We start from the raw sequence: 27,045 nt of genomic DNA on the forward strand, positions 1-27,045 counted from the left end.
TAGAAATAGCGACAATGAGACATGATAGCGGGGCGAGTAACAATGTGTGATATGCGGCGGAATCATAGATGGCGATGTGAACCAGAGCGTGAGGATAATCGAAATGTCAGGAATGTCGACGACCGGTGCATCCAAACCCGCAAGCGGAAGTGGACAGAACGTCAAGAACTGCAACAATGACCAACTCCTAGATCGCCGTATGCATCGGGCGCTCAAATCCTCCTCAATGCACGCTACATTTGACTGGCAAATGAGGTACAGAGGATGACGAACTGCTCTGAGGCATGGAAATGTCGAAGTGGAAAATGTAGGCGGTGTTCGTAAACAACCTTCAAAAACAAAAAAGCTCCGCTGCGCCAACCACAATTGCTGCACTTGCACACAGGCATGCAATGCTGTGGTCGCAAAGTGTTATCCACGAGATAGCTTGATGATCTCGCGAAAAGGGTAGGGGTCACGAAATAAGCGGTGATCAGTCGCCGGATCATGACAAAAGGTGATAAGTAGGATGATAATAAAACATGCCGTGCGTGCTAGATGCGGAATAGTCTTCGTAGAGGACGGAAATGAATAGCTACGTAAGAAACACCCATTCCAGAAAGGCAAGGATGCCCGTGAGAGTGCTGCCACTGATGATGCGCCTGTGTATCGGCGCGCACGAGGCACGTACCACAATGAAGTGGTCGTTCGTCTCAGTGCGAGAAGGATGAAATGGAACGGAAGGGGGGAACAGAGGATGGCGTGATAACAAGAAGCTCACGCAGATGCGGCGAAGCGTGCACACCACTTGGGTGTAGCTGCCTCGAGCTGCCCTGCGGTCTTGTGTCGTATCGTATTCTCCACACATCATCCGGATCCAGTCGGTATCCAATCTTCATCGTCAGGGTTTCCTACTCGTCGATGCATAGCAGTCGACGTACGAGCGGCGCAAGCGCCACAACGCGATCCTAAACCTGTCCGAAAATGAATAGAACGTCACTAGGACGTCCAAAACGCTATCCATGCGACGCAGGAAGACATAACGATGCGTATGAAGTTCATAACCAGTGCAGAAATAAAAAATGCGTGCTAAGTGTCCGTTGAGTGTGCGTAAAACCTGTAGTCCGGCGACAGGCATTCCAGTGTCGTGTGATCATGCGAATAAACAATGCTGATAATGTAAACCGACGGTGCTTTTTTCATGGATATTTCGAGCGATCCTATGTCAGCACAGCAATCAGAAATTTGACTGTGATTGCTGAGATACTGCTGCGACTGCGGCGGCAGCAGCGGCGTGACGTTGCTCAGCGGTGCCGAGCATCAACGCCTCATTGACACTAAACATAAGGTTAGATAGTAGTAAAGCAGCGTCGATAAGTAACTTACGAGCGAAGTCGCTGTACTTCGGCCTCAGCCTGTTGGAGTCTCGTCTGTAGTTGTTGAGCGGTCATCTCGAGGTACTTGACGTGAGTCGTAGCGCGGTCTAGGAGCGAGACCTTGCTAGACTTCTGGTTGGAGACCGGAAGAGCATCCTTGAGTCTGCGGTAACCGTCCCGAAGCTCATCACGACGCCTCTGCTCTGACTCGATGCGTTGACGACGAATGGTCTCGCGGCGCATGTCAGTGCTGGCGTTGGCAGGGATGGAGGGCTGGAAGTCATCATCCTCATCATCAGAGTCGTCATTCCTTGACTTTCTCCGCGTAGCCTTGGTGGCAGAGCGCGTGGTAGGCGCCGCAATAGGGTTGAAGCGGTGCGACCGCGGCACGGCAGCGGAGTAAGGAACGGAGTGCACGGAGGAAGGGGAGTGAGTCCCGCTTCCACGGCTACGCCGGCCTGAAGTAAGGCCGTCCGACGAGAGCTCACCAGCGCTGAGAGAGTACACAGCGGGAGGCGAGATGCCGTTGTCGGGGGGCGTGTAGGGGCGCCCTGGCGAAGCAGTCGTGTACGACGTGCTCGAAGAGTAAGAATACTCGCCGATTGAGTTGGTAAGGTTCAACGAGTTGAAGTCCAAGCGAGGGGACGAAGACGAGGGTCCAGGAACTAAAAATAGAATATGATTAATTGTTGTACTCGTGGGAATATGAGTCATTCAATACTAACGGGACATCGTGGAGACCCCATAGGGGGACTGAGGGTACTGCAAGTACGGCTCGAGGTTGGCAATCGAGTCATAAGCAAATGGGGTGTCCATGAAGTTGGGGCTCCGGGGGTGCTCGAGAAGAGTTGATTCCATTGCTGATTGAAACTAAAAAAAAAAGCGATGTGTCGGTGTACTGAAGGCAGGTGCTTGCACTGCAGCCTAGGTAGAGATGATCGTCAAAATAAGCTGACACTTGAAATATGCTGGGACTATGATATTGGGTTTGAACAAAAGACTACAAAGAATAATAAAGACAAGAACATACCGGAGCCGACTGCACAATAGAACAACAGAGCTGAAGAAAGAAAAAAAAAGTCGGAGCTGGAGAACAGGAAGGTAGTCGGAATATGAGGATTTGAAGAAAAGAAGGGGATGAGGAGACTTGTTAGTTTTTTGATTCCGTCTAAATATCCCTGGCATGAATGGATTGGGATGACTATTTTAGGAATGTAAATCTCACGTTACCGATTTAGAGGGTATGGTATTCCCGCTGTGCCTCGTGTTTGTGCCTTCAACCCTTCATGGCCAAAAATGACTTCGGGATTTCTAGTCCCTGTCTTCTTCTCTCTAGAGCGGTTCCTATCTTTTCACAAACGGGGCTTTCATTGACACGCATCTCTTCCCACTCAAGTCTCCTTAGTCTAGTAATTACTGCCTCATTGCCCGGATCCTTTCCTGAGCCAATCCTAACACGGCCAGCCCCCACTTGCCATCAGATCATCAATTCCAAATCAGCTACAACCCGCTCTCCATTTTGTTCGTAATTTGTATCATCCATTTCCTTCCATTGCTAAATTGTCATGTCATCTCCATTCTTTCACTTCTTGCCCGTTACCCAACCCTTTCTCCGAGCGCCAGTCACGCTCACCCTAAGCTAACTCATGATCGTCTAGCCCATTTACCACCCATAGCGTTCTTCATGTCGCTTCCTACGATTCCTCTGGGTTCGATTCTGGTCCCCCCAGAACTCCAAGTCCCGATCATACCGTTCGCAACCCTGATGCGTTGCATTATTATCTTGCTGTGCCCGCCGCGCCGCGGCTCGGCCAACTTGTAATGCCCTGCCTGGCCGGTGACACCATAATCTAGATCCGGCTAGCCAAGTAAGGGCGCTCTCCGGTGACCCTAGCAGCCGCCCGTGTTATCGAATCGATATCTGTGATTTTGCTTCAGTCTGTCCTCAAATTCGGTTCAATCTTTTTTTTTCTCAACATGAGGACAAACCTCACAACGTTTCGTTCATCCCCCCGCTACTCGCGCTAACCTTATAAATTTCGATCCATATCCATGCTCCGATCACTAGTGACACTTTTCTCGGCAACTTTTGGTATAATTTAATGTGTGCTGTCATGCAAAGCTAGTTTTGAATTCACCCACTTGTGACTGATCACATGAGCCTCGGAAGGTCTCCTGTGTAATTGTGATCACCCAGCCGATGTAAACGCACTATTGAAACGCTTTTTCTCTAGGGCTTAAGGCGTTGGTAAACGCCACGAAGCAATGTCGTCATCTCAACCTTCCCTGATAGCATCGCGGCCGTAAGTCAGAACCTTCATCGTAAAATGACACCACAAGACAATTACCCCCTTTCATGTCCATAAGGCGCAGTTATTATATTCCAGTGGTGTTACGCCGTGGGTCCATGTTTGGTATGTGTCTGTGTATTTGGAATACCTTGTCTACAGCCGAGCGCGCGTTCTTTTTTAGATAGACCAGAGAATAGTGCGGGCCTTTCCCGCCAATCAGTGGGCTCGCATCAGATCTGACGAATCCAGTATTAACGTACGAGTTAGTCCAAGTGAATAGATGCGTGATGCGTGACTTGAGAATGGAGGATGATCAATCAACATCAGATGACGTTAGCGAGGGGACGTAATTAGACTTTAAGCAAAAACACGCACCAGAGGCGATGCCTGCTTCACTTACACAGCTGTCAGGTCCGACTGTCTCGCACAGACCTAGAGGGCACGACCACAGTTGTGCACTAACGGACCAATGCGATAGAAGAATTTCGTTACAGCGGCATTCATATCCCAGTAGATGGCAAAACCCTGCATGAAACCTCTGCCGTGTGGAACGGATGAGTGGGAAACCTTTCGACTGATCACAAGAACACAGCCGCGAAGTAGGAAGCATGTATGTGCACATGGATATTCCGGGTGGACCAAGAGACGGCCGGATGAGTTCGCAGAGAACAAGCAGAGTTCAATATGTCCACTTGTGCCAAGAAAGAAGCACAAAAGTGGTCACGCAATCCAGTGCATCATTCCACGACGCCTAGACTTTCCTCGGATCGGAGGATTGTGAAGTCTTCGCTCGCCGGGGATCTACAAACAGCTTCGCCCGCGTACGTAGTACTACAGAGACCCCGCCGCTTATCATGAAAGCAAGAAGCAAAGTTGAGGTGAAAATAGGAACGCCGTAAGCAAAGCGCATCAGCTGCGAGGCCCCTGCAAAAAGAATCGATAAGACTGTAGCATCAGCCTATCAGGAAGCCTCGTTGTGGGTGAACGAAAACCATGTAGGATCGACGGTTAAAATTGTTGATTCTAGTGCACGGAGAAAAGTAAGCGATTAGTTTCATGAGTAGAACTTATCGTGGGCCGTATCAAGCCTTGTGATTCCGTTCCATTCTGGAAGCATTGAACAAACAATGGCGATATGAAGGCAAGGCCCCTAGATCGGTATTGTACTATATCGCAGATTGAGCGCAGTCGAGAGTGTCCAGTCACAAGCCAGAACCGCAAATCAGTTCCTCGCTGTGTTCATAGCAAATCGATGGAGTTGTGGAAGAGCTAGCGTATTGCGTTTCGGGGAAAGCTGTGGAGCCTCGTCGAGCATTCGGGTGGAACCAACTGAAACGCAAGCGTGATGGTAAGCGAGTGACGGCCTTCTTGTCACGAGCGTGATAGCCAACTTGCCTTGCCCCCGCAATGCCCCCGCGTCACTTTCAGCTTGAGAGATCGCCTTTCCGATTTGTTTAACAACACGAGGAGATCTGACCTGATCATCCTAGCAAGAAAGGTGATATACACCCTACCCATGGGTACGTGATGCGGGCTCAATATTTAATCGTCATCACTGCAGGCTTGGACCATCTCGTTAAAAGCACTCGGTCTCACGATCCAATGCATTGCATAACGGCGTGTTTCAAAACTCTACTTTGCTGAACTTTGTATAGAGTGCGCGCTATCCTGTCGAAGCAATCCAGGCTTCACATTAGTTTTCAAGTCCGCTGCGCATTGCGCAAGTTCTTGTGATCCCTCCAGATCTATACCCAAAGGATCCTGATCATCTACTCGTCGATATGGACAACTCCTCTTGACTATATAACGTTTTACACTGATCAGGATGTCTTGCGTCACCCTTTCACGTCTATGAAAAAAATAAACATCCGTTCTCTCTGCGCTCAATGGAACTGCCGATAGAACTTCCTCACTATCCAGATTCATCTCCGCTGAACTTATCAGACCCCCATTCTGGAAGGAGCCGTCTACCTACTGTTTTTGAGGGTGCTTCTCTCAATCGGCGATAGTTTTAAGATTCGGAACCGGTGGAGTTCCCCCTCGAGTTTCGGCGTCGAGGACTGCATTTTGTTAGCCCCATTGTATGGGGATAGGCTAGCCCCCCGTAGAAATTCAAAAATATTACTTACCATCCGTCGAGTACGCACCGTTAAGTACTAACTCCCGGATCATCATGATGCAGTGACTGATATAAATGCATTCGCATCAGTGGAGAAGAACTCCCCATACTAAGAATATGAACTCAGTGTGCCCAATTCTGACGATACCTTATCCGAGGACTTCAGAGTCTATTTGACAGTGGTGTTAGAGCCCCGGCTTCCGGGGATCTTCTTCCTGCAGCCAATCGTGTATTACTAGAGTTACGCGAAGTTAGAGGGCATTTCGCTTACTTTCCGCCACATTATATTTATGTGTCCTTGACGTGGAGCTGTGACTAGTAAGTGGGTCAAAAATCCGAGGGTTGTTTGGGACCGTGAACAAGCCGGAGCCTCCGACGCTGCCGGTATTCCGACAAATATACATGCATGATTGTCTGGATGTTCATCGAACGATCAAGTCTGAGATTGGTCGATCGTGCTATTTTGCCCTTGGTCGAGGTCTGGACCAGCCCTTGTACAAGAATGAGGACGATAGAATGATATAGAAAAACAGAAAGGCGTAAGGCGTTGAACAAACTACTGTACTGACTACAGATGATAGATCATATCTTCGGGGGCTGTTCTACAACTTCCTTCGGTAGGCACCTTTTTGCTCCAACCCTCTCCTAGAGAGGGTACCCGCGGCAGCAACAGCTTTCATCAAGAAAGCCCTAGATTAAATCCGTTCGCATCAACCGAAGAGACAGTTGGCCATCGGGTCCAAAAGTGCTTCGGCGAGCGGGTCATATAATTTTGGTGTGCCCCTTCCGTCGGTTCCCGTCGAGTGAGTTCGTGCAGTATTCGTCAAGAATGAGTTCGTTCAGTCGTGGTGAATTTCGTATCCTGCGGTCTTAGCAAGCCGCACCTATGACGTGTAATGGTGCGGCAGGTGTGTAGACGCGTTACGTATGAGTGAGTGGTAGGTGATGGATGAATAGGTAGTTAGATGCAGTCGTGAGAAGAGTGCAATACAAGTTAGTGATAGAATGGGATGAGTGGCCCGAATACTTGGCGGTTGGGGATTAAGCTTCGAGGAAGCGACAGTCCGCTGGGGACTAGAGCATCCACGAGGTGATGTGAGGTGGAGACACGGTCTCAAACGCCTATCGATCAACGAGAGTAAGCACGATTGGGGTAATCAAGCGCTTCCTCGGATCGAGAGGGGCGAGAATTCGTATCGATCCTGCAACATCAAGTTGTATGGGAGCTCGAAGGAGGGCGGATTGACGATAGTACTGCGCATAGCGCAGAAAACGTCCCAGCGCCTACTCCTCGACCTGCCTCGTGCAAAGCTAGATACCTCTCGACTTCTCCCACCGCTGAGCCACAAAACACGAATAAGAAATACATGATGTGCAGTGAAACAAGATGCGGAAAATGATGAAAATGGATGGCAGCAGCGTCCGTTGGAAATGGCGCGAACCACAGCATCTCAGTAATCCGAGGCAGGACTGCGCGAATCCTCTCGCGGGGGCTGTTGGCCTTGAACATGAGCGAGAGAATGATTTTGCATCCCAGGCTCGGGGGGAGGCGACAACGGTCGAGCATCAACGCCATGGATATTTCCTGGCGAAGGGGAGCTGCTAGTGCCAAGCGAGATTTTCTCGTTGACGGCACGAAGGCGTTGCACCTCCTGCTCCAGCACTATAAGACGAGCCTGCATATCTTGTGTCTGTTTGTCCAGAAAGATGATATGATTGGTAGCTAAACGCCACAGCGTCAACATCCGGTGGCGAAGATTATCATTGATCGTCTTACCTCGCTCGAGTAGCGACACCTTGCTACTCTTCTGGTTAGAAACAGGTAAGACGTCCTTCAATTTGGCATAGCCATCGCGTAATTCGTCTCTACGCCTTTGCTCAGCCTCGATGCGCTGTCTTCGTGTTGCCTCCTTTCTGGTGTGAGCCAAATTCTCTACGTATGTAGCGCCCATGTTGTCTTCGTCGTCTGAGTCGTTTAAGGAACGAGCACGGCCACGACGCCCAGAAGAACTAGTGGTAGGGGAAGGGGTGGGGTTGTAGCGAAGAGATTGGCGATGAACTAGACTAGGTCCACGGGAAGACGATGGGGAGCCTGTCCCGCTGCTGTTTCTCGAATGGTGGTGGTAAAGGCCGTCCGCTGATGTGTCAGATCCTGAAATGGGTGGGGACAAAGGATCGTACATGTGAGGTGAGGGCGGAGGGGGTGAGCCAGCAGGCAGATTCATTGACACATGTTGTGGCGATGAGGTATACACGGGTGGCGGATATTGATGCGTTTGATGCGTGGGCATGAGGCTAAGATTATGGAATTGCAGGCCTTGATGCAAGTCTGGCGCAGATAGATGGCCTACAAAGAATCAAGAACATGAGCACATTATCAGATCAACATGTGTTTAAGGTGAGTTTTGGCCTCGAGGATGAAAAAGTACCCACGAGGATGATGAGGGTTAGGATGCTGCACGACAGGAAAAGACTGCTGGTGCTGCATCGCGTGGTGGTTGTACGCGAGGCTGTAAGATGATTCTTGCTCGGCTGGATAGAATCCATAAGGACTTGCATGTCCGAGATTTTGGTTGTGATCATCGGTTATGTGCTGCTGGTGCTGGTGCTGGTGCTGGTGCTGATCCATTGGACTGCTGTGAAAAAATCGTGGATGGGTCGTGGTACAAAATGAAAAACTTGTAGCGCGCAAGTTTATCGTGAACTAAAAGGTAAAAAAGAGAAGAAAAGGAGGAAGCTAAGAATCAAGTAACAATGGTCACCGGTCACCCCCAAAGTCTCCAGAAAGCGATCTCCTTCGCTAGCAAGCTACGGAACCAAACCGTTCATAATAATTCGGGCGCTTATTCCTTTGCATCCACCAGTTCCCCTGTTTGCCCTTTGTTTGCACACCATGAAGAACAATGCAGCTCCAGTTTAGAGAACAAAAAATTATTCAGGTCCTACATCCCTCCCCCTCTCCTCCCTATTGTACCTAGAGTTCACCCAAACACCACTCTCGGCCCAATCCAAGCTGCCGGCACCGCTATGTATTTTTACCATGCCTCGAGGCTACCGTGTGGTGCACGTATATTCAATCACTGGCTGGATCTAAAAAGACGGAACATGCTGCACCCAACTACGATTGCACATCAGCTGAGTCCACAGTGAACTTCTACAATATTTTGAAGAACGAATTTCACAAATGTTTTTTTTTTTCTTTTGATTCCGAATGACTCGGTTGTGATGGAACGGCTGCCGACCCTCCGATCGTTCCTATCGATGGAAAGTCGATAATGAATTGATAGACAGCAACACTTCCGCCGATATTTCAACACCCCTTCATTTCCGGTTATTCGTTCGTGGACTAGGTCACCTGCTAAACACATCAGGGTTCTGGTGATTCTTGAGCGTCAACGGGGAGACCTTCCAGACTGTCGAGTCGTTGGAATGATGTCGAATGTCGAAATTTTCAAGAAATTTGATTGGGGATATTCACACACTAGAAGTTCAGGTACAACTTGATTGTGACTCAAGTATGTGGTCCTGTCAAGTATTTCCTCAAGGTTGTTGCAGATACTTATCATCGTGCCGGGAGTAAGGGATTGCAAATGGACGGCTATTCTCCCGTATTTGAAGGTCGGCCATGGGAAATCACTGTCTTGTTAGGAGTCATATACATATACCATCGCCGTATGAAGAATTGCAAGTTACCTCCACTACTCTGCGTCTGTTCTGCGATGGAGATTGTCAGACTTCGTAGTAGAATTGCAGGATTCTCGAGTGTCCGTCCGTCGGGTCCAGCAACAAATAGAGTCACACATCTGTTGATAGCGTCCATATTCGAAAGAAAGATTGTTTGCAAATTCGAGCACCGTAAGAGATAACTTGCTGGACGTCTATCGCGGCACTATTCGCGCCTCCATCGCTCGAACGGAGTGCTTTTGGAATTTGATGACGACTTCCTTGCATACGCGTCCAATCGAGAAGAATATAGCTTACTACTCAACCAAGATTAAGATCGTACTTCAGGTACAGCGTAACAGAGCTAAGTTAATGTGCGCTTCGTTGTTCCGTCTGAGCGTGCCCCTAAAAGCATCAGCACAGAAGAAGTCAAAACCATACCACCGGTCCATTCTACGGGAAAACGGCCGTCTCCCTTCCAGAAGAGCAGTCAAATGATCCATGTGAGCGGCTGGTTAGGGACGAGGATGACCCTGATATTAGGGGATGGCGATGCGGCGGCTGCTGTGGCGGAGGAAGACGAGCATTGGATAGAAGTAGTATCAGCCTATCTTGCTTCTGCATGTAGTTTCTTCGCCACTGGCATATGAGTGTGGGCGTACGCGACACAGTCACGCATAGCTGTGGACGTGGGATTGTTCTGGGAGCCATACTGGGCATTCTCATTGGTCACAATCGAGTAGATGGTAGGAAAAATCACGGCTGCCATGTAGAACTTCTGCTTCCGAATAAAGTGTCTTTTACTGGTGCGCTGGTATCGCCAGTTAAATATTGCCTTGTGACATCATGATTGAGTGAGTTGCAGGCGCGTGCTGTCCTGTTCAAATGTTACCAAGTCAGTTTCGATTAAACGAATATCCACAAACAATAGTTACCGGCTAGTGCTGATACGCTGGAATAACCTGCACCTGTATTTGGCTTGGATGGATTATTGTTAGCGTGCAGCTCATGTTGAACTGAGCAAGCACGAGCGGGGCCCGCTCTTAAGTGTCCTCAAGAATGGAGGATAATGCAATGTATCGCTGAGATGTTATTGTGGATGCTATGCGGCCTGGTATATTGGTATATACTTTAGAAGAATCTTGCCCTTGTCGGCATTGAGCATATAGTCAACTTCGCAAACGCTGAATACAAAAAGATCTCCAAGTAGAAATTGTTTCTCACAGTCGTCAACGGAAAGTTTGCAAAGCTTTAAGCGTGCCCCATGTAGTGTACCCTCCGAGTCTTAAAGTTTGTTTTAAGGCCTAAGGTACGACTGGCCTTGACCTCGAGCGAGGTGACCACAAAGGACTCTTATTTTATGAATTCTTCTGGAATAGTCACGCCAATGTTCGTTCATATATTTCTGAACTCCAAGACCGCCTTGCTGACCCTGCGTATGATGATGGGTTCAGAACACAATCACCTAGGTTAACGTTGCTGATTCCAACACCGCTCAGTGTGACACCCAAGGACCAATTTACTCTCCTTGCCTCGTGCTGAGCTGTCTGGCCAGGAGGTCTAACCAGTCGACACCACTTCTTGTCAGTCAAAAGTCATGACAACAGAACATTCTCATGTCTCTGGAAACCCATATAGTCTTCAGCCGGGGCAGTGGGCTCCGCCTCGTGCACCTTTACCCCCGCATCGTCTTGCGAAGATCGCTAATGCCCTGGGAGTCTCTATGCCTTCTCCCGCAGGACCTAATTCTTCATCTTCATACTTGTCTGCTTCCTTTCCTGGTGCATCTCCCACCATAAGTCATACTGATCTTCCCTGGCGCGTGACGACGCCGTCTACTGCATCTACTCATCATGTTGGATCATTTGCGTCTTCATCTCAGTCCAAGTTCCTGCTCCATGTCATACCACCTCTTCACCTCCTTCACGACTTCGATGCGTCCGACCCATTGGAGCCTGCGCCTCCTCCTAATGCATCAGGATATCACACACAGTTCCGACGCGGCACCCTCGTCTCTCTGCAGCCCTCGCTGCATGCGCAACTTAATGCAATTGCCAAAGAATATGCATTACCTAGCACAATCGGCCTCATCTTGTACCTTATTACCACTTCCCCACAGAGCCGCCAGAACAGTCCAATGCCTTATGCCACCCCTAATTCGGGAAACGAGGACGCAGAGGAACCAGGTCCACGCATCTCCGAAGAAATCTGGAAACATATCTGGGGTCGGGTTCTGAAAGCTGAGCGTGAAGAATCTCTCGCACTTTCGCGGGGACAAGGCTCTAGTCCTTTCGGTCTGGGCCAGCCCAACTTACGCCCTTTGGTCACCCCCACGCGGACGGAAACGCCGCAACCGCAACCTATCACATACCCAATTACTCCTTCGTCTACCACGTCTTCAGTATCCGATCTTCGGTCTCACTCTAAATCTACCCCTCTATCATCCTCATCACTGACACACTCAGAACCAGATACCCCAGATACTTCCCATTCTTCTGATCACGAAATACTTGGCATTGGCCTCCCAGGTCTTAATTCACCCTCTATAATACCTATACTTGCGAAAGTGGAGTTCGATATTGATCGACGGAGAGCAGCGTGGTACGAGCCATGGTTGCGTGGCCGTCGAATGACCCATGCTAAACGTGCCGAGAGTCGTCAAAGTAATCAACCACATTCTCAACCACATGCGGAAGGAGATGGGGATGAGAAACGTGTGCCGTTCGATCTAAAATTAGTGGAGAGGATGCAGAATGCAAGCTCTGTGCCCAGCTTTACTGCGTCCCTGTCTTCAAGGGAGGAGGGTGGCACTAGTTGGTATGCCCCCCCGCCAGATCCTACGGACGAATCACTTGAAGAAGACACAACAAGGGAGGAGGGTGTCACTGCTCCCCTGTCGGACTCTACGGATGAAGCAATTGAAGAAGACACAACCATGGAGGAGGGCGGCACTGGTGGGTATGCTCCCTTGTCGGGTTCCGCCGAATCAATTGAAGATGGCACAACAATGGAGGAGAGCGGCACTAGTGGGTATACTCCCCTGTCAGATTCGACGGACGAACCAATTGAAGAAGGTACAACGATATTGGAGGAGAGCGGCACTAGTGGGTATACTCCCCCATCAGATTCAACGGACGAACCAATTGAAGAAGGCACAACAATGGGGGAGAGCGGCACTAGTGAGTATGCTCCCCCCTCAGATTCGACGGACGAACCAATTGAAGAAGGCACAACAATGGAGGAGAACGGCACTAGTGGGTATGCTCCCCTGTCAGATTCGATGGACGAACCAATTGAAGAAGGCACAACAATGGGGGAGAGCGGCACTAGTGGGTATGCTCCCCTGTCAGATTCGACGGACGAACCAATTGAAGAAGGCACAACAATGGAGGGGAACGGCGCTGGTGGATATACTCCCCTGTCCACGGACGAAGCAGTTGAAGAAGACACGGCAATGGAGGAGAACAGCGCTGGTGGATATACTCCCCTGTCCACGGACGAAGCAGTTGAAGAAGACACGGCAATGGAGGAGAGCGGTACTGGTGGGTATGTTCCCCTATCAGATTCCACGGACGAAGCGATTGAAGAAGACACACCAATGGAGGAAGGTGGCCATGACGGGTATACTCCCCTGGCAGATCCTACGGATGAAGAAGTTGATGAGAACATAACTACATGCGAGACTGACATCTGTCATCATGATCCTCTTGCGGACATCTTCGGCAGTGATGCAGACACCTGGGCTGAGATGCGCGCTGAATCGCAGGGCAATCAGCCCGAGATCAATCCAAATATAGTCGAGCTTGCATTGGATGTATCCTCAATTGCTGCCATGCCTGAACAGGAACAAGCGGGAGATGAGGTGGATGATGCGCAAGAGGTTTGGGATATCATGCGTAGGATGTCAAAGCCTACGTTGACCTTGTCGATACCATCTTCACCGAGCTCGCAGCAACTGTCGTCACCCCCTGCAGGAAGTGCTAAGAAATCACCTCCCTGTCCTTTAATCCTTGCTCCCAACGACACAAGAAATAGCCTCGTCCTGCATACTGGACCGAGCCCGATCCTATCATCCTCCAGTAGAGATGACAGTATGAATCTGCCTTATGAGCATGCAAGTTCAAGAGGGACGCCGGTCTCATCCCCACTCGCGGGTGAGACAGGTGATGATGATGAGCTCTCTCTGGACATGGACCAAGAATATATGCGATCACGGAGTCCTGAAGAAAAGCGCGGCGGCGCAGTTTTTGAAGACCTCAATCTTGGTTTAGATCTGGGAGATGATGAAGACGAAGAAGTGCGTTTCCGCTGTCAGTCCTACAGCTTGCCAGTGAACTAACTCTATTCGTAGTACGACGAGAATGATCCGAATGATCAACGCAGAAGCCAATATCTCATGAGAGCCAAACTTGACGAGATTGAACGGGTATGCAAGTAATACATGTGCTCATCTCGTGATTCTGACATCTGGGAAACTAGACTTTGGCACAGTTTTCTCCGAGACACATCAAAACGGATGACTTGGACCAAGATATTACGATAACTCATGCCCGAACGAAGTCGCTCCTCGCACTTCATGCAGAAGGAACTTCGAAATTATCGGTTGATCGGACACGTGATTTCCAGGCGACAGGGTGAGTTCAATTTCAACTGTCCATGGTTTTTCGGCTTAAGAAAGCCTCAGAAACTCTATCGATCATGCCGATACAAGCGACAAATCGTGGCCTGCTATCTCCTACTCATCTATCACTAATAATTCATCACAATCTCCAAGCTCCCAATCACATCGGCCTTCAAATCTCACTCCGTCACCACCTCAGCTTGCTATCAACGGTGTGTCAACAGGTGCCCCAAAATCATTTGCTCCACCCTCGCGGTCTTCATCACCCAATACTCTCTCCACAGAGACCAAGATTCGCAAACGAGATTTGGAGCCGTCCATGTACCCAACACCCTTGCCCCCTTCATTTGGAAGGCTATCGGATACGGCGACTGACTCCCCCATTCCGTTGTCTCCTGATCCTTTTGGTCGCTACCCCTCTTATCTCGAGTCAGAGGCACACTCCACCCCGACTTATTGGGATCCTGCAACTGGGCAATTCACCAGTATTCCTGTCGAATCCAGACCATCTTTGTCATCTGTAGACGAGGGTTCTGTTGCTTCTACAACACCCTCTAGCCGATTCTCTGCTGATTCAGAGAGTTTCTCGATGGATGCTGTGACTGCAAAAACCTCTACTCCTCTCGTCAGTGTCAAGACTTTCAAGAGACTTTGGCGTAGAAGCAAGTCTGCGTCAGTGTCAGCTCAGCAACCTCCCACGCCAAATCGAACTTCGTTCCAAGGATTTGTACCGCCTTCTTCATCGTTGCATGATCAACTCGGGCCGTCCCCACCGCCGCAAAAAGGATTGCCTCCTGTGCCTGTAACAGCCATGCCACGAACACCCACACGACCATCGTCTCCAACAACTCCTTCGTCGGAGAAGACTAGCGTTCGTAAATCGATTCTCAAGACCTGGAAATCAGTATCAGGCTCCACAGCCTCTTCCAGTGCTCCTTCAGAACCAAGGCGAGATACTGAAAGACCTGTGTCTAACGAGACCATAAAGCCTCGGAGGCCGAGCGTCTTGGATGCTGGGATACCCCCAACCCCGAAACTTGCTGAGCAATATCTGCCTTCAAATCACGCCCGAACGGGCAGTGGTATTTTTGAGCGAAGAAGGTCTGTTGGACGATCTAAAATGGGAGCCTCATCGAATCTTTCGACGTCATTTCAAGACTTTGCCCTCCCATCTAGGACGCACTCGCGAACATCGTCGTCCTTACAGCAGACATCTTCACCTCTGCCACCCTCGAGTTCTGTATCTCCTGCTCCTCCTCGCCATTCCAAAGTAGATAGCAGTTTTGAATCGGCACAGTATGAGCTAGTGTCCTCCTCGCCCCGCCTATACCCGAACTTGTCTTATCCCTATCAAACACTTGATCAAGATTGACCTTCGTTCTTGGCAGGTAGGGTTTACTCTTTTTTTTTGTCTCACTTTTGCGGTCGTTGCATCATCATCATTGCTCTTACTTTTTGCTTTCCCACATCTTTACATTACATATCATCGCTTTGCTTCATTACCATATCTTATTATTACTTTCATTGCATACAATTGGATTCACTTGGGCAAAACCACGAACTGGACAAGTCTGGCATAGATACATGCTGAGCAATGCATGGTGCTTGTAGCAGCTGAAAGCCCAATGCTTCAGATTATTCAAAGCTCAGCGGGAACGCAACGGGAACGCATGTACATCTCTGCGAGCGTGCCGAGTCAAGCAACCTGACTGCGTGAGCACATCTTGTAAAGTCCTTGTAGCAACCATCAAGTTAGCATCAGCAACGATATCCGAGAAGGCACACACTAGTAGATAGGTACACCATTTCAGGGGTACTGTTCTCCATCCCAGCTCCAACAGGATCATCAAATATTGTTGCAAGATATGCCCGGGAAAATATGTATAACCCGAGAACTCAGAGCAGGCGGCATCGCGGTACTTGGCCGCTGATGGTCTCTCATTGCACAATAACAGCAGGGTCGCTTCTTAATATCCCTCGATTTTTCATGGCCGAGTGCCCTATTGCGTGGTTCTTTGCAAAATTCGACATTGGATAAATCCAATCGATTCACAGCATCTTTCAAGCGTGCCATATTAGCATTTGTCTGGAACACTCATCTGAGTCAGAGCGGCGTTGAACGGATGTGTACTTGGCACAAAGTTGCGACCAAGTTATCAGCGATCTGCATCTCCGAGTCGCGTAAGCTCTTCAAGCAGAAACGACATTGGTATGTAATCAAATATCACTCTTGATTCTTCGGGGCTGGTATGGGGCTAGCACACTAGTGCCACAAGTAGAAAGTCCAATTAGTATATATCCTTGTGTCTTAAGGATCAAAAACTATGTTCCGTCGAATCCTTCCCAATGGCAGACGTGCTTGACGATCCCGCAGATACAGTCTGGATTATCGAATCAAGGTAGTTGGCTCCGCTCCTGTATCGTGAACGTTGACAACATATCGGGGACAGAACTTGGAAAATGACACAAACCACTTTTGATGGGTGAGAACATCACAGCCGATCTCCTTCTCCTTGCGTTGCACAAGTTCCACATAAGCAAGCATGCCGTCATCCTTGAACCGTGCAGCAAGCTCGGCTGGGTGGACATCCAGTAAGCGTCATGGTGTTAGCATTCAGGAGGTGACGTACCGGTAGCAGCAGCATTAGTGTGCAGCCCGGCAAGGGAAATCAGTGGCAAAACAAATCTAGGTTCATCAATGAGGCAGTCACATTCGGGGTAAGATGCCAACTATCGCACCCTTCTTTTCCGAGTTCCCATATGAAGTTCTTGAGATCTGCATCTGCTCAAGCCGTTTGCGCTCTCAGACAAAGAACATTACTGTTTGGGGAGTAACGTACCGCTAAACCCTGCCTGCGACCAGTTGAAGCTGGGACTCAGATTGTATACAAACCATTTGCCAGGGTATTTCTCCCGGATCTTTCTCGCAAAGGTTCTGGCCTCCGCTAAGTCTGGCTTACCGGTTTCCAGCCACAGCAAGTCTGCGTATGGTGCGTACACAAGGGCACGGTCGATGGCTGCCTGGAGGCCACCAGTAGTTCGATAGAAGCCTTCGGGTGTGCGGGGGACTGCCAAAGATGAGTGAACACCTCGAGGCATTGGCAGTCGTACTCACGGTCCCAGTTCCAGTTGATATCCTGGCCAACAGCCTCCCGAGCAATCCGACGTGCTTCAAAGTTTGATTTACCGGCCACTGCCTTCTTGTACTGCTCGAACACGCCGCGTGGGTTCGAACTACTGCTAGACAATAGCACTTGTTCAACGGCTATGCCGCATGCTCAATGTGGCGAACAAAAGACACTGAGGAATACGTGCCTTGATCGAAGGTGATCAACTCGTTTGATGAATCCCATTCATTCTCAATTCTGGCAGCATCCGCACTGCCTGTGGCTCGCGCAAGAGCTTCACTAAGAGGTTGTCCTTGCGTCGTAGTACCGAGGATATATCTAAGGTGACGTGTTTTAGATCGATACTTAGTGCTAAAATTAGGACTTACGGGTGATCAACAGGATCAATGCTGGTGGAAAGGAGCTTGCCACTTTCAGCATCAGTGCGGCCAATAAGCAACATCGGAGATAGAAGCATATCAAGTTGGAAACGGGCCGCAACAAGCCGTGATACATGTGTGCTTGGGGGAACAATAACTTTCCCTGCAAGGTGTCCGCATTTCTTTCCGCCGTGAAGTTGGTCCTCGAAATGTACGGCTGAAGCACCTGACTCCGCAAAGAGCTTTGTAAGTTTCATAACGGCAGAGGTCCCTCCATGGCTAAGATGTCGTGAGTTACATATAAAGATTAAGTAAGGTGCTGTCTTTACCCAGTATCACCGTCCGCAATAATTGGTCGTAAATAGTCGATGTACGAAATATCTGCACGCCTTTCTAGCAATGCGGACATACGTTCATCGTAATGCTTCCGGTCATGAAGTTGCTGCGCACGGAAGAGACGGTGAACTTGGTTTGGTACGGTTGTATAAGGGTAATCTCTAATACGATGTAGATGAGAAGAGCGCGAACATGCACATGATCCGGCGGTCATTACCCGAAATCAGGACCAACTTCATTATTGCCCGTAGTTAGCACTGAGCTTGCAGCCCAACCAGAAACGTATACGACTTGTTGATGCCTTGCCATTTGGGTCATTTGAACGGGGTCAATAGCACCCATGGTAGGCACAGGTTGACCTTTAGAAGCTGCCTCAGTGAATAAGGCGAAGAGCTTGTTAGCAAGGAGTGTCGATGGCAGGGGAAGAACAGGCGCAGAACCCTGCTTTAGTGCTACATCATGAGCGGTATAGGGACGGGTGATAGAAGCAAATCGGGGGGAAGAAAAGAAAGCGAAGACGTCTTGAACGCGAGCATCGAAGGCAGCGCTTTGCTCGGCTAATGATGGCGGGTGAAGTGGCAGGGTAGGAACCGAAGACATCGGACGTGACAGGGTCCCTAACCTAAGCACTCTGCCTGTCGGTGGACGAAGGAGAATCATTCTAACGGATGGTGTCGTGAGATGAGAACGTTAAGCGCTGACCGTTGTGTTCGGGAGGCCGAAACCTAGATTGAGGTTAGGGTTACGAATGGGGATGTATATCGGCCTAAAGGCACGGTGCTGCGGTTATTCTCGGATATCTCTTCTCTGAAGAAACTTCCATCACTTTACTAGACAACCGACTCACTACAACAGAAGCTGGTTGGTTTTAATCTCCTGGCTGCATGACTCCTCAGGCCAATCCAGAACAGTCGATTGAAAAGCGCCCCAAAAGTTGTGACTGGCGAGTCTTTTAGTTCGTGGTCGTCAGGTCTCCTCCATGATAGACTCGGAGAAGCAAGGTATTTCCAGTTGCTGATCTGTGTCTTCGAATCCCTTTCGCCCGAAGTATGATGTAGCCAGTGGTTCCTCCTTGTTCTCCCTCTGACTGGCACATTATGTGTCTAGACCAAAACACCGTCCTATGATTGGGTGGGAACTTCACATGCAAGTATTATCTTGTGACCGTGTGTACGGCGCTTCTACGATGTCGCCGATCTCGAAGAAGGAGATATGATGCTTTCGTTGGATATTTGTTTTGCGTCCATTCAAATACTTCACCTCATGTCCCTTCCTCGAGGCTTTATATCCGCACACTGAACGCCGTATTTCAACTCGCAATCATAATTGTTCCCCTGGATTTATATTCACCCACCACCACTTGCACGACTTGACTTGATCTCCCATGGAGTCCCCTTCCAGTTGCTTACGAGTCACTCGACTGACACTCATACATGCTGTCCTTGCATATGTATCTCCAGAACTCACTACAATGTCGTGTCTACCTCTCATGCTACCCATCGAGATCCGCTTTCGTATCCTCACCCATCTACATCTCGCGCTCTCCGCCTCTTTACTCGGATCGCTCAATCGCAGCTTACAGAGCGCCCTCGATGACCTTTGTGATAGCTGTAAAGCCTATAATCTTCACGTCTACGGTCCAAACGTGTCAGATTGGCCTGAAATAAGGGTCACTGGCGGTTGCTGGTGCGCCAAAATTGGAGGGCACCAGCGGCCAGAGATCGCTCGTGCTCGTGATCGGTGGAACTCCGATGCATGCGTCGATGCCAAAATCCGCTCCCCATTAGCTGACCATGATCCGCCGCCCTACTTCATATTTCACTTGCGTCAAGTTGCCGCAACATATCTATCAACTACCTCATCCTCGCTTTTTACGCGTGAAATAGAGGCGATGGTAACATCGCATGCCGGTGCGAAGGAGGTTGATGCTTTAGTCTGGAAGGTCCTACGACACTTTCAATGCTGCGTCGCTTCTTCAAAAACGAGGGCATGGAAACTAGAAGACGAGCTTTGCATCATTCCCATCTCTGAAAGACCCTCCGAAGGCTCCTCGGATGATGAGATATTGTGCACGCTCCAGCTTGCTCTAGACCTCAACCGGCACCGCGACTTTGTATCACATTCAGAGCTAAATCCTCGGAATATGATGCTCACTCCCCCCTTAATATCCAATTCCCCTGGTGAGGGCTTCACTTCGTTCCTGTTTGTTATGATGGCTGATTCATGTTTAGATTCGAAACGCTTATATTCAAATCCCAGGTCTAGAAATATCTCACTTATATGTGGTGTCGCCGTGGCCTGTGTGCTATTCAGCATCAGGTATGGTAGTCTAGCTGCCTGGTAGTGATTCCCCTTCGCACATTCCATTTCCGCGCATACTTCGACATTCGGCTTCTCCAGGAACATGATGCCTTTTCTGCATTCTGCAACTCCCGGAAGAGTTCTCCGTCTATACCGCGATCGCCTCTGCCCTGCATTCATTTTAAATTCAGTACCTTTCAATTTGCATGACCATCCACTCTCTGTACGCATTTTGGCAGCATATAAACCTTAGTTTACTTTTCAAGCATGCACTCACCTATACTTACCACATATGACAATGGACAATAGGTTTACCAACAGGGAGTTGGCAAGGAGAAGATAATGTACGCCGAGGCCCACCTAGACCCCAGGTGACACATTGATCATCTTCTAATACCAGGGTCAATCGTTGTCTGACCCTCTAATCCTAATTATTGCATGGTCGTCCTATCGCCAGAGTTACTAGATGAGAACCTCGCTCGCTTGTCAGGTGGAGCAGGTTTCTTAGATTGAGCATGAGCGAGACGCCGGGAGCGTATGACGAGATCTCGAGCGATGACTAATCCGCCAATTTTCAAAGCGAGGTTCGCTTTGTCAGCCGACGCTTTCGGCTATCACCGTGTTCTCTAAATCGTTTTGGCAATTCTCAACAGTTTGCATTACCTTCAGGAATTGTAACAGTCAGGGTGGATTTCACATCTTACCTTGTGTGCTAAATGAGTACTAGTTGGACTCGGTGATAAAAGTTCAGAAGTAGCGACTATCACGCAAAGCTGTCCCTTGGCGCGCCACGTTCCCTGATAACTGCCATGGCCACGTACTTCTTTAGTACAGGCTCCCCTTCTCAGCGCCTGATGTAATTAACCAGCGTCTGTCGTACCGAACAACTGTGCAACACGACTTGAACCTTAACCGCTTGTCCCCTTACTCCCCATATCCCCACTCTCGTCTTATGGTAGTGGAGAAGTCTCGTGGAATGAGCTATCTAGACTCATCACGGAGATAAAACTTTTGGTGGGTGAACGTTTACTCCTCATTCATGCACATCTACTAACATCTTGTAGATATGACTTTCCCACTGTCCGTAATGTACATCTTCCCTCGCGCTGAAGGCCGTTATTATATATACTTGCAACAATGAGGATGGCGCGCTGTCTGATGTAAGTGACGGCTGGCTCCTGTTGCTAGCTTTTACCGATGGAGTGCCAACTGTAGTCTCTCGTAGGCTGCCACAAGATTGACGATTTTCCGAATACATGACGAGCAAGACGGTCTCTCATCTGAATGGTGCTGTAGAGCATCCAGTCGACCGTCCTGACCACGCAGTGGCTCTTACCAACCTCGCATATACGGGCCTTCAAATATCTGCAATAATTTTCAAGACATCGACCACCACTTCCCTCTTCCGCAAGCACGCAGACTCGGACAAATGAGGATGCTGAGGAGGCCATTAATCTGTGCCGGGAATTATTAAAGGCTTTGCCTTCACAGCACATGTATCTAAGCTACGTGCGGCTTCAGGAAATCTACCTGTCTCGTCACCAAGTGCAACACAACCTTACCGACCTATCACTCGCTGCAGAGAACTTCATATTGGCATCGGACACCCTACTCAGGGCTTTCCATACCGCATTATAACAGCCTGGAACTGGGTCGCCGCAGCCGAGCGGCAGTCATACATCTGTGCTAGAGGCCTACAATAGTTTCGACCCTCTTGACGGTCATTTAGTAGCCCAATCATCAACAATTTCACGACGCGAAGCTGCTGTATTCAGTGGTGTCATATCGCTGCCTGTAGATGCAGCATCATGTACCATCCGTCGTGACGATCTACGATGCACAGTCGAACTCATGGAGTGGGGCCGTGGACAACAATGGCTCTTGGCTTCTCGTCTGCGGAGTCCACTTGAAGACCTCGAGTCGACGAATCCTCACCTAGCTCACATTCTCGGAGCTCAACAAACACCTTTCTGGCCCAGGGTTCCGCAGGTAGTACAGACGGAGCTGCTTCTGATAGGGAAACAACGGAATATACGAGACTTACAAAGCAATAGGAAGCTGCGGTGCTGACATACGTAACCTTCAAGCATTCTCGCAATTCCTACTTCCGCCATTGTATGCAGACTTACAAGCAGCAGCCCGCCAAGGCCCAGTCATCATCCTCGTTGCGAGTGAATACTCCATCGTTGTACCGACGTCAGGAGAGCCCCATCATGTTCCTTTACCATCTATCGCTCTCGCAGATCTACAGACTCTCAAAGATCCCTTCACCGGGGAAATACAACAAGCATGTCGGATGAATACAGGGGATTCGAGAATGAATCTAATAGTACTCTTGCGGACAATATGGGACGAAATCATGCTACCTATCGTCACGTCAACGCACTCGAGCTCGTTCTGAAACTGAAACGCCGTTCTCGAATCTGGCTGTGTCCAATTGCGGCTTTCACGTCTATTCCTCTCCATGCAGCTAATCCCTTTCTAACAGAGGCAAATCGTTCTGGCAAGGAGCCGTGCCCAGAGGATCTCTATCTGTTCTCACACCGACACTGGCTCTGATCAGATCTAGATAAAGCGTGTGCCTCTGTCTTTCGTGGCTGTCGACAGCGAGCTCGAGTTTATCCGGAAGCTTGTCCCTGCGACGGTCAAGAGTACCACTATTTCTGGCGACGCAGCCACACGAGCAGGTGCACTCGAAGCTTTGCAAGAAAACTCCTGGGTACACCTTGCTTGTCATGGCAAGTAGGACCCTTACGATTCCCATTTTGTCATGAGATGATCATCTGACATTGCTCGATATTATGGAGAAAGATATTCCGCATGCCGAGTGTCATGGTACCGCCCTCGACGATGAGGAGATGCCCGACGAAGTTGTTCGCCTTGCAGCTGATCTCCAATTTTCGGGGTTCAAGAACATCATTGGCATGCTGTGGGAGGTTGACGACGCTGCCGCAAAATACGTTGTCGAAGCGTTCTACGAGAATATGTTCAAAGATTTGAGAGATGGTTGTTTCATGGACTGTACGAAGGCGGCATGGGCACACACTCGGTAAAGACGAAAGCGCCACTCGATCAGAGTATGATTTTCATTCATATCGGTGTGTAGTTCCTGCTGTATTGTTTTTATCTGGTACGATTTTACAGGTTCTTTATTTTCATTCTCTTTCGTCTCTATTGAACTTGCGAATTACCGTTTGTCATGTACTATTATGTCATCTCGTTTCGTATTCGCTTTCGATCAAACACAGTTTAGCGACCAGTGCCAGCACTCCCTCGACATGCTCAATAAAATGACCGGTGATATATGCTTGATTCTTGTATTGCAGTGTGACATCCAATGAACAATCGGAGACCACAAAAAATGGACGCTCAGGGGATTGAACCCTGGACCTTATACAATTCGGATGCTCGTGCAAAGCATACGCGCTACCACTGCGCTAAGCGCCCTTATTTGCTCTTGCGTGATACGCTACTATTTCTTGCCAGCTGCGCGTATAGACTCGGAAGATCGGATCGTTCAACTTCCTGTAGTATTCAAGTACCACTGCTCTACGGCGGCGCCCGGTCTCTAGCGTTGGACTTGTCGGACCGTTCAATCTCTCTAGCCAGATTATGAAGACAGGTGTTCCTTCTTGATGAGCCGCTAGCATTTGCAATACGTGCAAATCCATCTTTACATCTTCTCAATCTTCAATATTCAATCTTCAATCCGAGACCGAGTATTTGCAATGCAATCACTCACACCAACTTGAAGTATCTACAGGTGTTACCTTTAGTTGTCAACGTTATTGCCTTCTTCCGGACGTTGGACCGGTCAGCACTGACTCTCAAGAGGCTGCTATCGATGACGTGTCGTGTCATATGCAGGAGCCTGGGCCTCTGGTCCACTCTTGCTCTGCCCAAACCTTGCCGGAAGGTCCCGCTACCCTGTAACTGACGTGCGATAGGACGGGGGTATGATCAAATGATCGTTGATCGTGCTGGTCAGGTGCTACCAGGCATGCGCGAACCGTCACATGCTGGCAGTATCGATATCGGCGGATTCATGTCGGCAGCTGTCTGTCCTAGACAAATGATTTGTAGTATATCTGCACATCAGTGACCATCTCCAGGGTCATATTCCCACCTAGGTACGGGTCACTTATGGGGTACTTAAAGAATCATTCATCACTCGATTACATCATGATTCGTGACTTACAACGAGTTCCCTTAAATCTTTCTTTGCACTTCATCAACCATGCTAAAACTACCTGACCTGCACATCACCGACAACACGCAGCTCGTCCCCTGTGCTGCAGTTTGTCTCCTCGTCGTAGGAATAATTGCTCGGGCGTTCCTTGCCAAATCAGAGAGCGGTCTTCCTCTCCCACCTTCCCCTCCCACTTGGAGACTTAAGGGGCACTTCTTGCCGCAATACTTGTAAACCTTCGCATTCACCTTATTGTGTTTTGAACGTTGAATGTTGATTTATGTCATATTGCCGAAAAGCCCATCTCTCACTATAGCGGGATGGATTGAAAAATACGGTCCTGTGGTCACCATTCGGTCAGGATTCGAGAGGGCCGTTTTGATCGGCCGTTACAAAGTCGGTCCCTGGTACATGCCGAATATTGATATCTAGGCTCAACAATCTGTCGCAGGCTGCCGTGGATATTATGGAGAACCAGGGGAAATTTACAGCTGACCGTCCTCACAGCATTGCTGGTGGAGAAATATTTAACGGCGGAATGAGTATAGTCTTTTCACCGTTTGGGGACAGGTTCCGTCGGATGCGTAGGTCAGTGATTCGCGATGTTTACTTTCCCTCATTTATCTTACTCATCGACGTGATGCAGAGCACTTCATTCACATCTACAGCCTAAAGCAGCTGAAATATATCAGCCCCTGCAGATGTCACACGCAAGCAACACAGTTCTTGGCATTCTCGATGATCCACACAACTTCCAGAACCACGTGACAACGTAAGTGCTTTTGGCGATGATCGCACTCTGCTTACAGGCGAGTTGAAGTTATGCGGCAACAACAATCATGAAGATTGCATATGGCAAGACTGTCCCTACATCTGCGACCGATCCCGATGTTGTTGCACTTCGTCGACGCATTCAGTTCGTTCAGAGGGCAATGATCCTGCGTCCCAACGCTTACCTAGTGGAGGTGATCCCGTGGCTCAAATATCTTCCTTGGTATGCACGAGACTTGAAACAAGAGTTTGAGAAGGAAAAGAAACTCAACATTGGTCGGCTGAACCTCGTGAAAGAGAAAATGGTATACACTCCCTTCTCGATCTTCACCTCATGTCTGAGCCATTCTACAGCAGATGCACATGGACATTGGCCCTTCGTTCATGGGATATATGCTAGAAAATGGTCATCTCTATGGTTTGACAGAGACCGAGATAGCCTTTCTTGGTGGTACCTTCTTTTCGGCTGGTTCCAGCACGGTAAGGTGTTTTTTTCTGCCTCCGAATGTATTTGGTTGAAATCAGGCGGGAGACTTTTCTGGCAATATGCGCGGTACTCTTGGCTGCCGCGCGTTTCCCTGAGGAGCAAGCTGAAGTTCAGGCTGAACTCGATGCGGTCATCGGAAGGCACCAAGGTAGCTTTGATTCATTATTGCAGTGCTATCGTTCAATATCTGTTGCATCAAAGCACCAACATTCGCCGACCAAGAATCCCTTCCTCGCCTGCAAGCATTCATCTCTGAGGCCTTGAGATGGAGACCACCTTTGCCTAATGGTGGTGGGTATCTTTTGGTTTGATTCCTACATACATTTCACAACATTCACACCGCAGCATTGGCTCACCGGACAACTCACGACGTCATATGGGCAAGTGATCTTTAACAGCTTATCGCACAAATCGTGATACGGCCCATCAGAAAAATTATTGCATTCCAGCCGGGACCACATTGTACGCCGACCATTGGTAAGCATCATGCCTCCAGATACCAAGGATCTGACGGTCACTGTCTTAGGTCGATCTCGAGAGATCCTGACGTCTACCCGGAGCCTGAAGAGTTCAAGCCTCAGCGTTGGATTGACGATCAAGGTCGCCTGAGAGATGATTTGAAATTCTTCGTCTATGGCTTTGGCCGGCGGTAAGCACCGCCTTACAGCCATTCGTTCTTTGACTCATGACATCGCCTTCAGCGTATGTCCCGGTCAACATGTCGCGAACAGGTGAAGCTACTTCTCCACACACATCGTCTTCTGAACTCACTTTGGTCGGCACAGATCGGTGTTTATCAACTCGCTCCTCATCTTATGGGCTTTCCAGCTCACTCTGGATCCTACGAAGCCGTTAAATGACATAGGATTCATGAATGGGGCGGCGCCAGATACCCCTCCGTGCCCAATTGAGTTTGAGACTAGGATTCCGGAATCGGAGCTCAGGCGCCTGATGCAGCATTATCCATGAAAGAATTTGATGCTTGGATGGGTCAGGAAGAGACGAAGGACCGGTTACCAAAGAATAAACAATATCGGTGCGAGAACGGCGGACTGGTGGGGGCTCGCCTCACGCCAGGGCATTCGCGCACCCAGAGATGCGATCGGCGCAGTGAGGGTCCCTTGAACTAGAACGTACTGTCCTACTTTTTTTTTCCCGTTTATTGTCATTGTAGGCTTTCATAATGCAGACATTACATACTGTCCTACATAGAGTACTACTCTCCAAAGGACATAATTTGGACTCAAAAAAGAATATCGGTGCATCCATCCCTCCAGGAATGGTGACCTAGGAGGCTACTCGTGGCATTGTGTGACTGGCCAAGTGAGTGAAGGTCGAATGGTGTTATCCGAGAGTAACTCTTCTGTAGAATGCCACGCGAATTTGATTATGACGCCGGGTCACGGAACGTGAATTTGAATATCT

The 27,045-nt window shown here is 49.2% G+C and overlaps 7 protein-coding genes and 1 non-coding gene across 8 annotated transcripts; 4 read left to right on the forward strand and 4 right to left on the reverse strand.

Moving 5' to 3' along the window:
• Window positions 1-1,068: 1,068 nt before the first annotated feature.
• Window positions 1,069-2,494, reverse strand: F5147DRAFT_257704 (uncharacterized protein). The gene is made up of 4 exons (XM_041428881.1): window positions 2,386-2,494; window positions 2,081-2,329; window positions 1,366-2,020; window positions 1,069-1,316 (listed from the first exon to the last, which is right to left on the reverse strand). The coding sequence occupies exons 2-4, from the start codon at window positions 2,211-2,213 to the stop codon at window positions 1,217-1,219; spliced, it is 888 nt and encodes a 295-aa protein (XP_041298631.1). The 5' UTR covers window positions 2,214-2,329; window positions 2,386-2,494; the 3' UTR covers window positions 1,069-1,216.
• Window positions 2,495-7,216: 4,722 nt separating this feature from the next.
• On the reverse strand, window positions 7,217-8,394 carry F5147DRAFT_768252 (uncharacterized protein; the record flags this gene model as incomplete). The annotated part of the gene is made up of 3 exons (XM_041440944.1): window positions 7,217-7,488; window positions 7,543-8,112; window positions 8,199-8,394. The coding sequence occupies 3 exons, from the start codon at window positions 8,392-8,394 to the stop codon at window positions 7,217-7,219; spliced, it is 1,038 nt and encodes a 345-aa protein (XP_041298632.1).
• Window positions 8,395-11,025: 2,631 nt separating this feature from the next.
• F5147DRAFT_566538 (uncharacterized protein) lies at window positions 11,026-15,421 on the forward strand (the record flags this gene model as incomplete). The annotated part of the gene is made up of 5 exons (XM_041430806.1): window positions 11,026-12,241; window positions 13,037-13,725; window positions 13,780-13,854; window positions 13,908-14,062; window positions 14,113-15,421. 5 exons carry the CDS (start codon window positions 11,026-11,028, stop codon window positions 15,419-15,421), a joined length of 3,444 nt encoding a protein of 1,147 aa, XP_041298633.1.
• A 743-nt stretch (window positions 15,422-16,164) lies between these two features.
• Window positions 16,165-18,562, reverse strand: F5147DRAFT_669969 (isocitrate lyase and phosphorylmutase). Its single transcript, XM_041435502.1, has 10 exons — window positions 18,090-18,562; window positions 17,866-18,033; window positions 17,546-17,815; window positions 17,365-17,495; window positions 17,165-17,314; window positions 16,890-17,117; window positions 16,789-16,831; window positions 16,680-16,735; window positions 16,521-16,626; window positions 16,165-16,464 (listed from the first exon to the last, which is right to left on the reverse strand). Exons 1-10 carry the CDS (start codon window positions 18,530-18,532, stop codon window positions 16,365-16,367), a joined length of 1,695 nt encoding a protein of 564 aa, XP_041298634.1. The 5' UTR covers window positions 18,533-18,562; the 3' UTR covers window positions 16,165-16,364.
• Window positions 18,563-19,024: 462 nt separating this feature from the next.
• Window positions 19,025-20,656, forward strand: F5147DRAFT_257828 (uncharacterized protein). The gene is made up of 2 exons (XM_041428882.1): window positions 19,025-20,052; window positions 20,104-20,656. The coding sequence occupies exons 1-2, from the start codon at window positions 19,257-19,259 to the stop codon at window positions 20,214-20,216; spliced, it is 909 nt and encodes a 302-aa protein (XP_041298635.1). The 5' UTR covers window positions 19,025-19,256; the 3' UTR covers window positions 20,217-20,656.
• A 1,541-nt stretch (window positions 20,657-22,197) lies between these two features.
• Window positions 22,198-23,226, forward strand: F5147DRAFT_833235 (uncharacterized protein; the record flags this gene model as incomplete). The annotated part of the gene is made up of 3 exons (XM_041443848.1): window positions 22,198-22,707; window positions 22,781-22,892; window positions 22,981-23,226. Exons 1-3 carry the CDS (start codon window positions 22,463-22,465, stop codon window positions 23,224-23,226), a joined length of 603 nt encoding a protein of 200 aa, XP_041298636.1. The 5' UTR covers window positions 22,198-22,462.
• Window positions 23,227-23,535: 309 nt separating this feature from the next.
• On the reverse strand, window positions 23,536-23,620 carry F5147DRAFT_t16. Its single transcript has one exon. It is a non-coding gene; the product is annotated as a tRNA-Ala (tRNA).
• A 790-nt stretch (window positions 23,621-24,410) lies between these two features.
• F5147DRAFT_742787 (cytochrome P450) lies at window positions 24,411-26,589 on the forward strand (the record flags this gene model as incomplete). The annotated part of the gene is made up of 12 exons (XM_041439563.1): window positions 24,411-24,592; window positions 24,662-24,758; window positions 24,814-24,950; window positions 25,009-25,134; window positions 25,183-25,438; window positions 25,488-25,613; window positions 25,666-25,768; window positions 25,822-25,911; window positions 26,019-26,097; window positions 26,147-26,269; window positions 26,322-26,351; window positions 26,406-26,589. The coding sequence occupies 12 exons, from the start codon at window positions 24,411-24,413 to the stop codon at window positions 26,587-26,589; spliced, it is 1,533 nt and encodes a 510-aa protein (XP_041298637.1).
• Between the last annotated feature and the right edge of the window lie 456 nt (window positions 26,590-27,045).

The sequence above is a fragment of the Suillus discolor genome (genome assembly GCF_016758755.1).
Source record: "Suillus discolor strain FC423 chromosome Unknown F5147scaffold_4, whole genome shotgun sequence".
In the NCBI taxonomy this organism is placed as follows: Eukaryota; Fungi; Basidiomycota; class Agaricomycetes; order Boletales; family Suillaceae; genus Suillus; species Suillus discolor.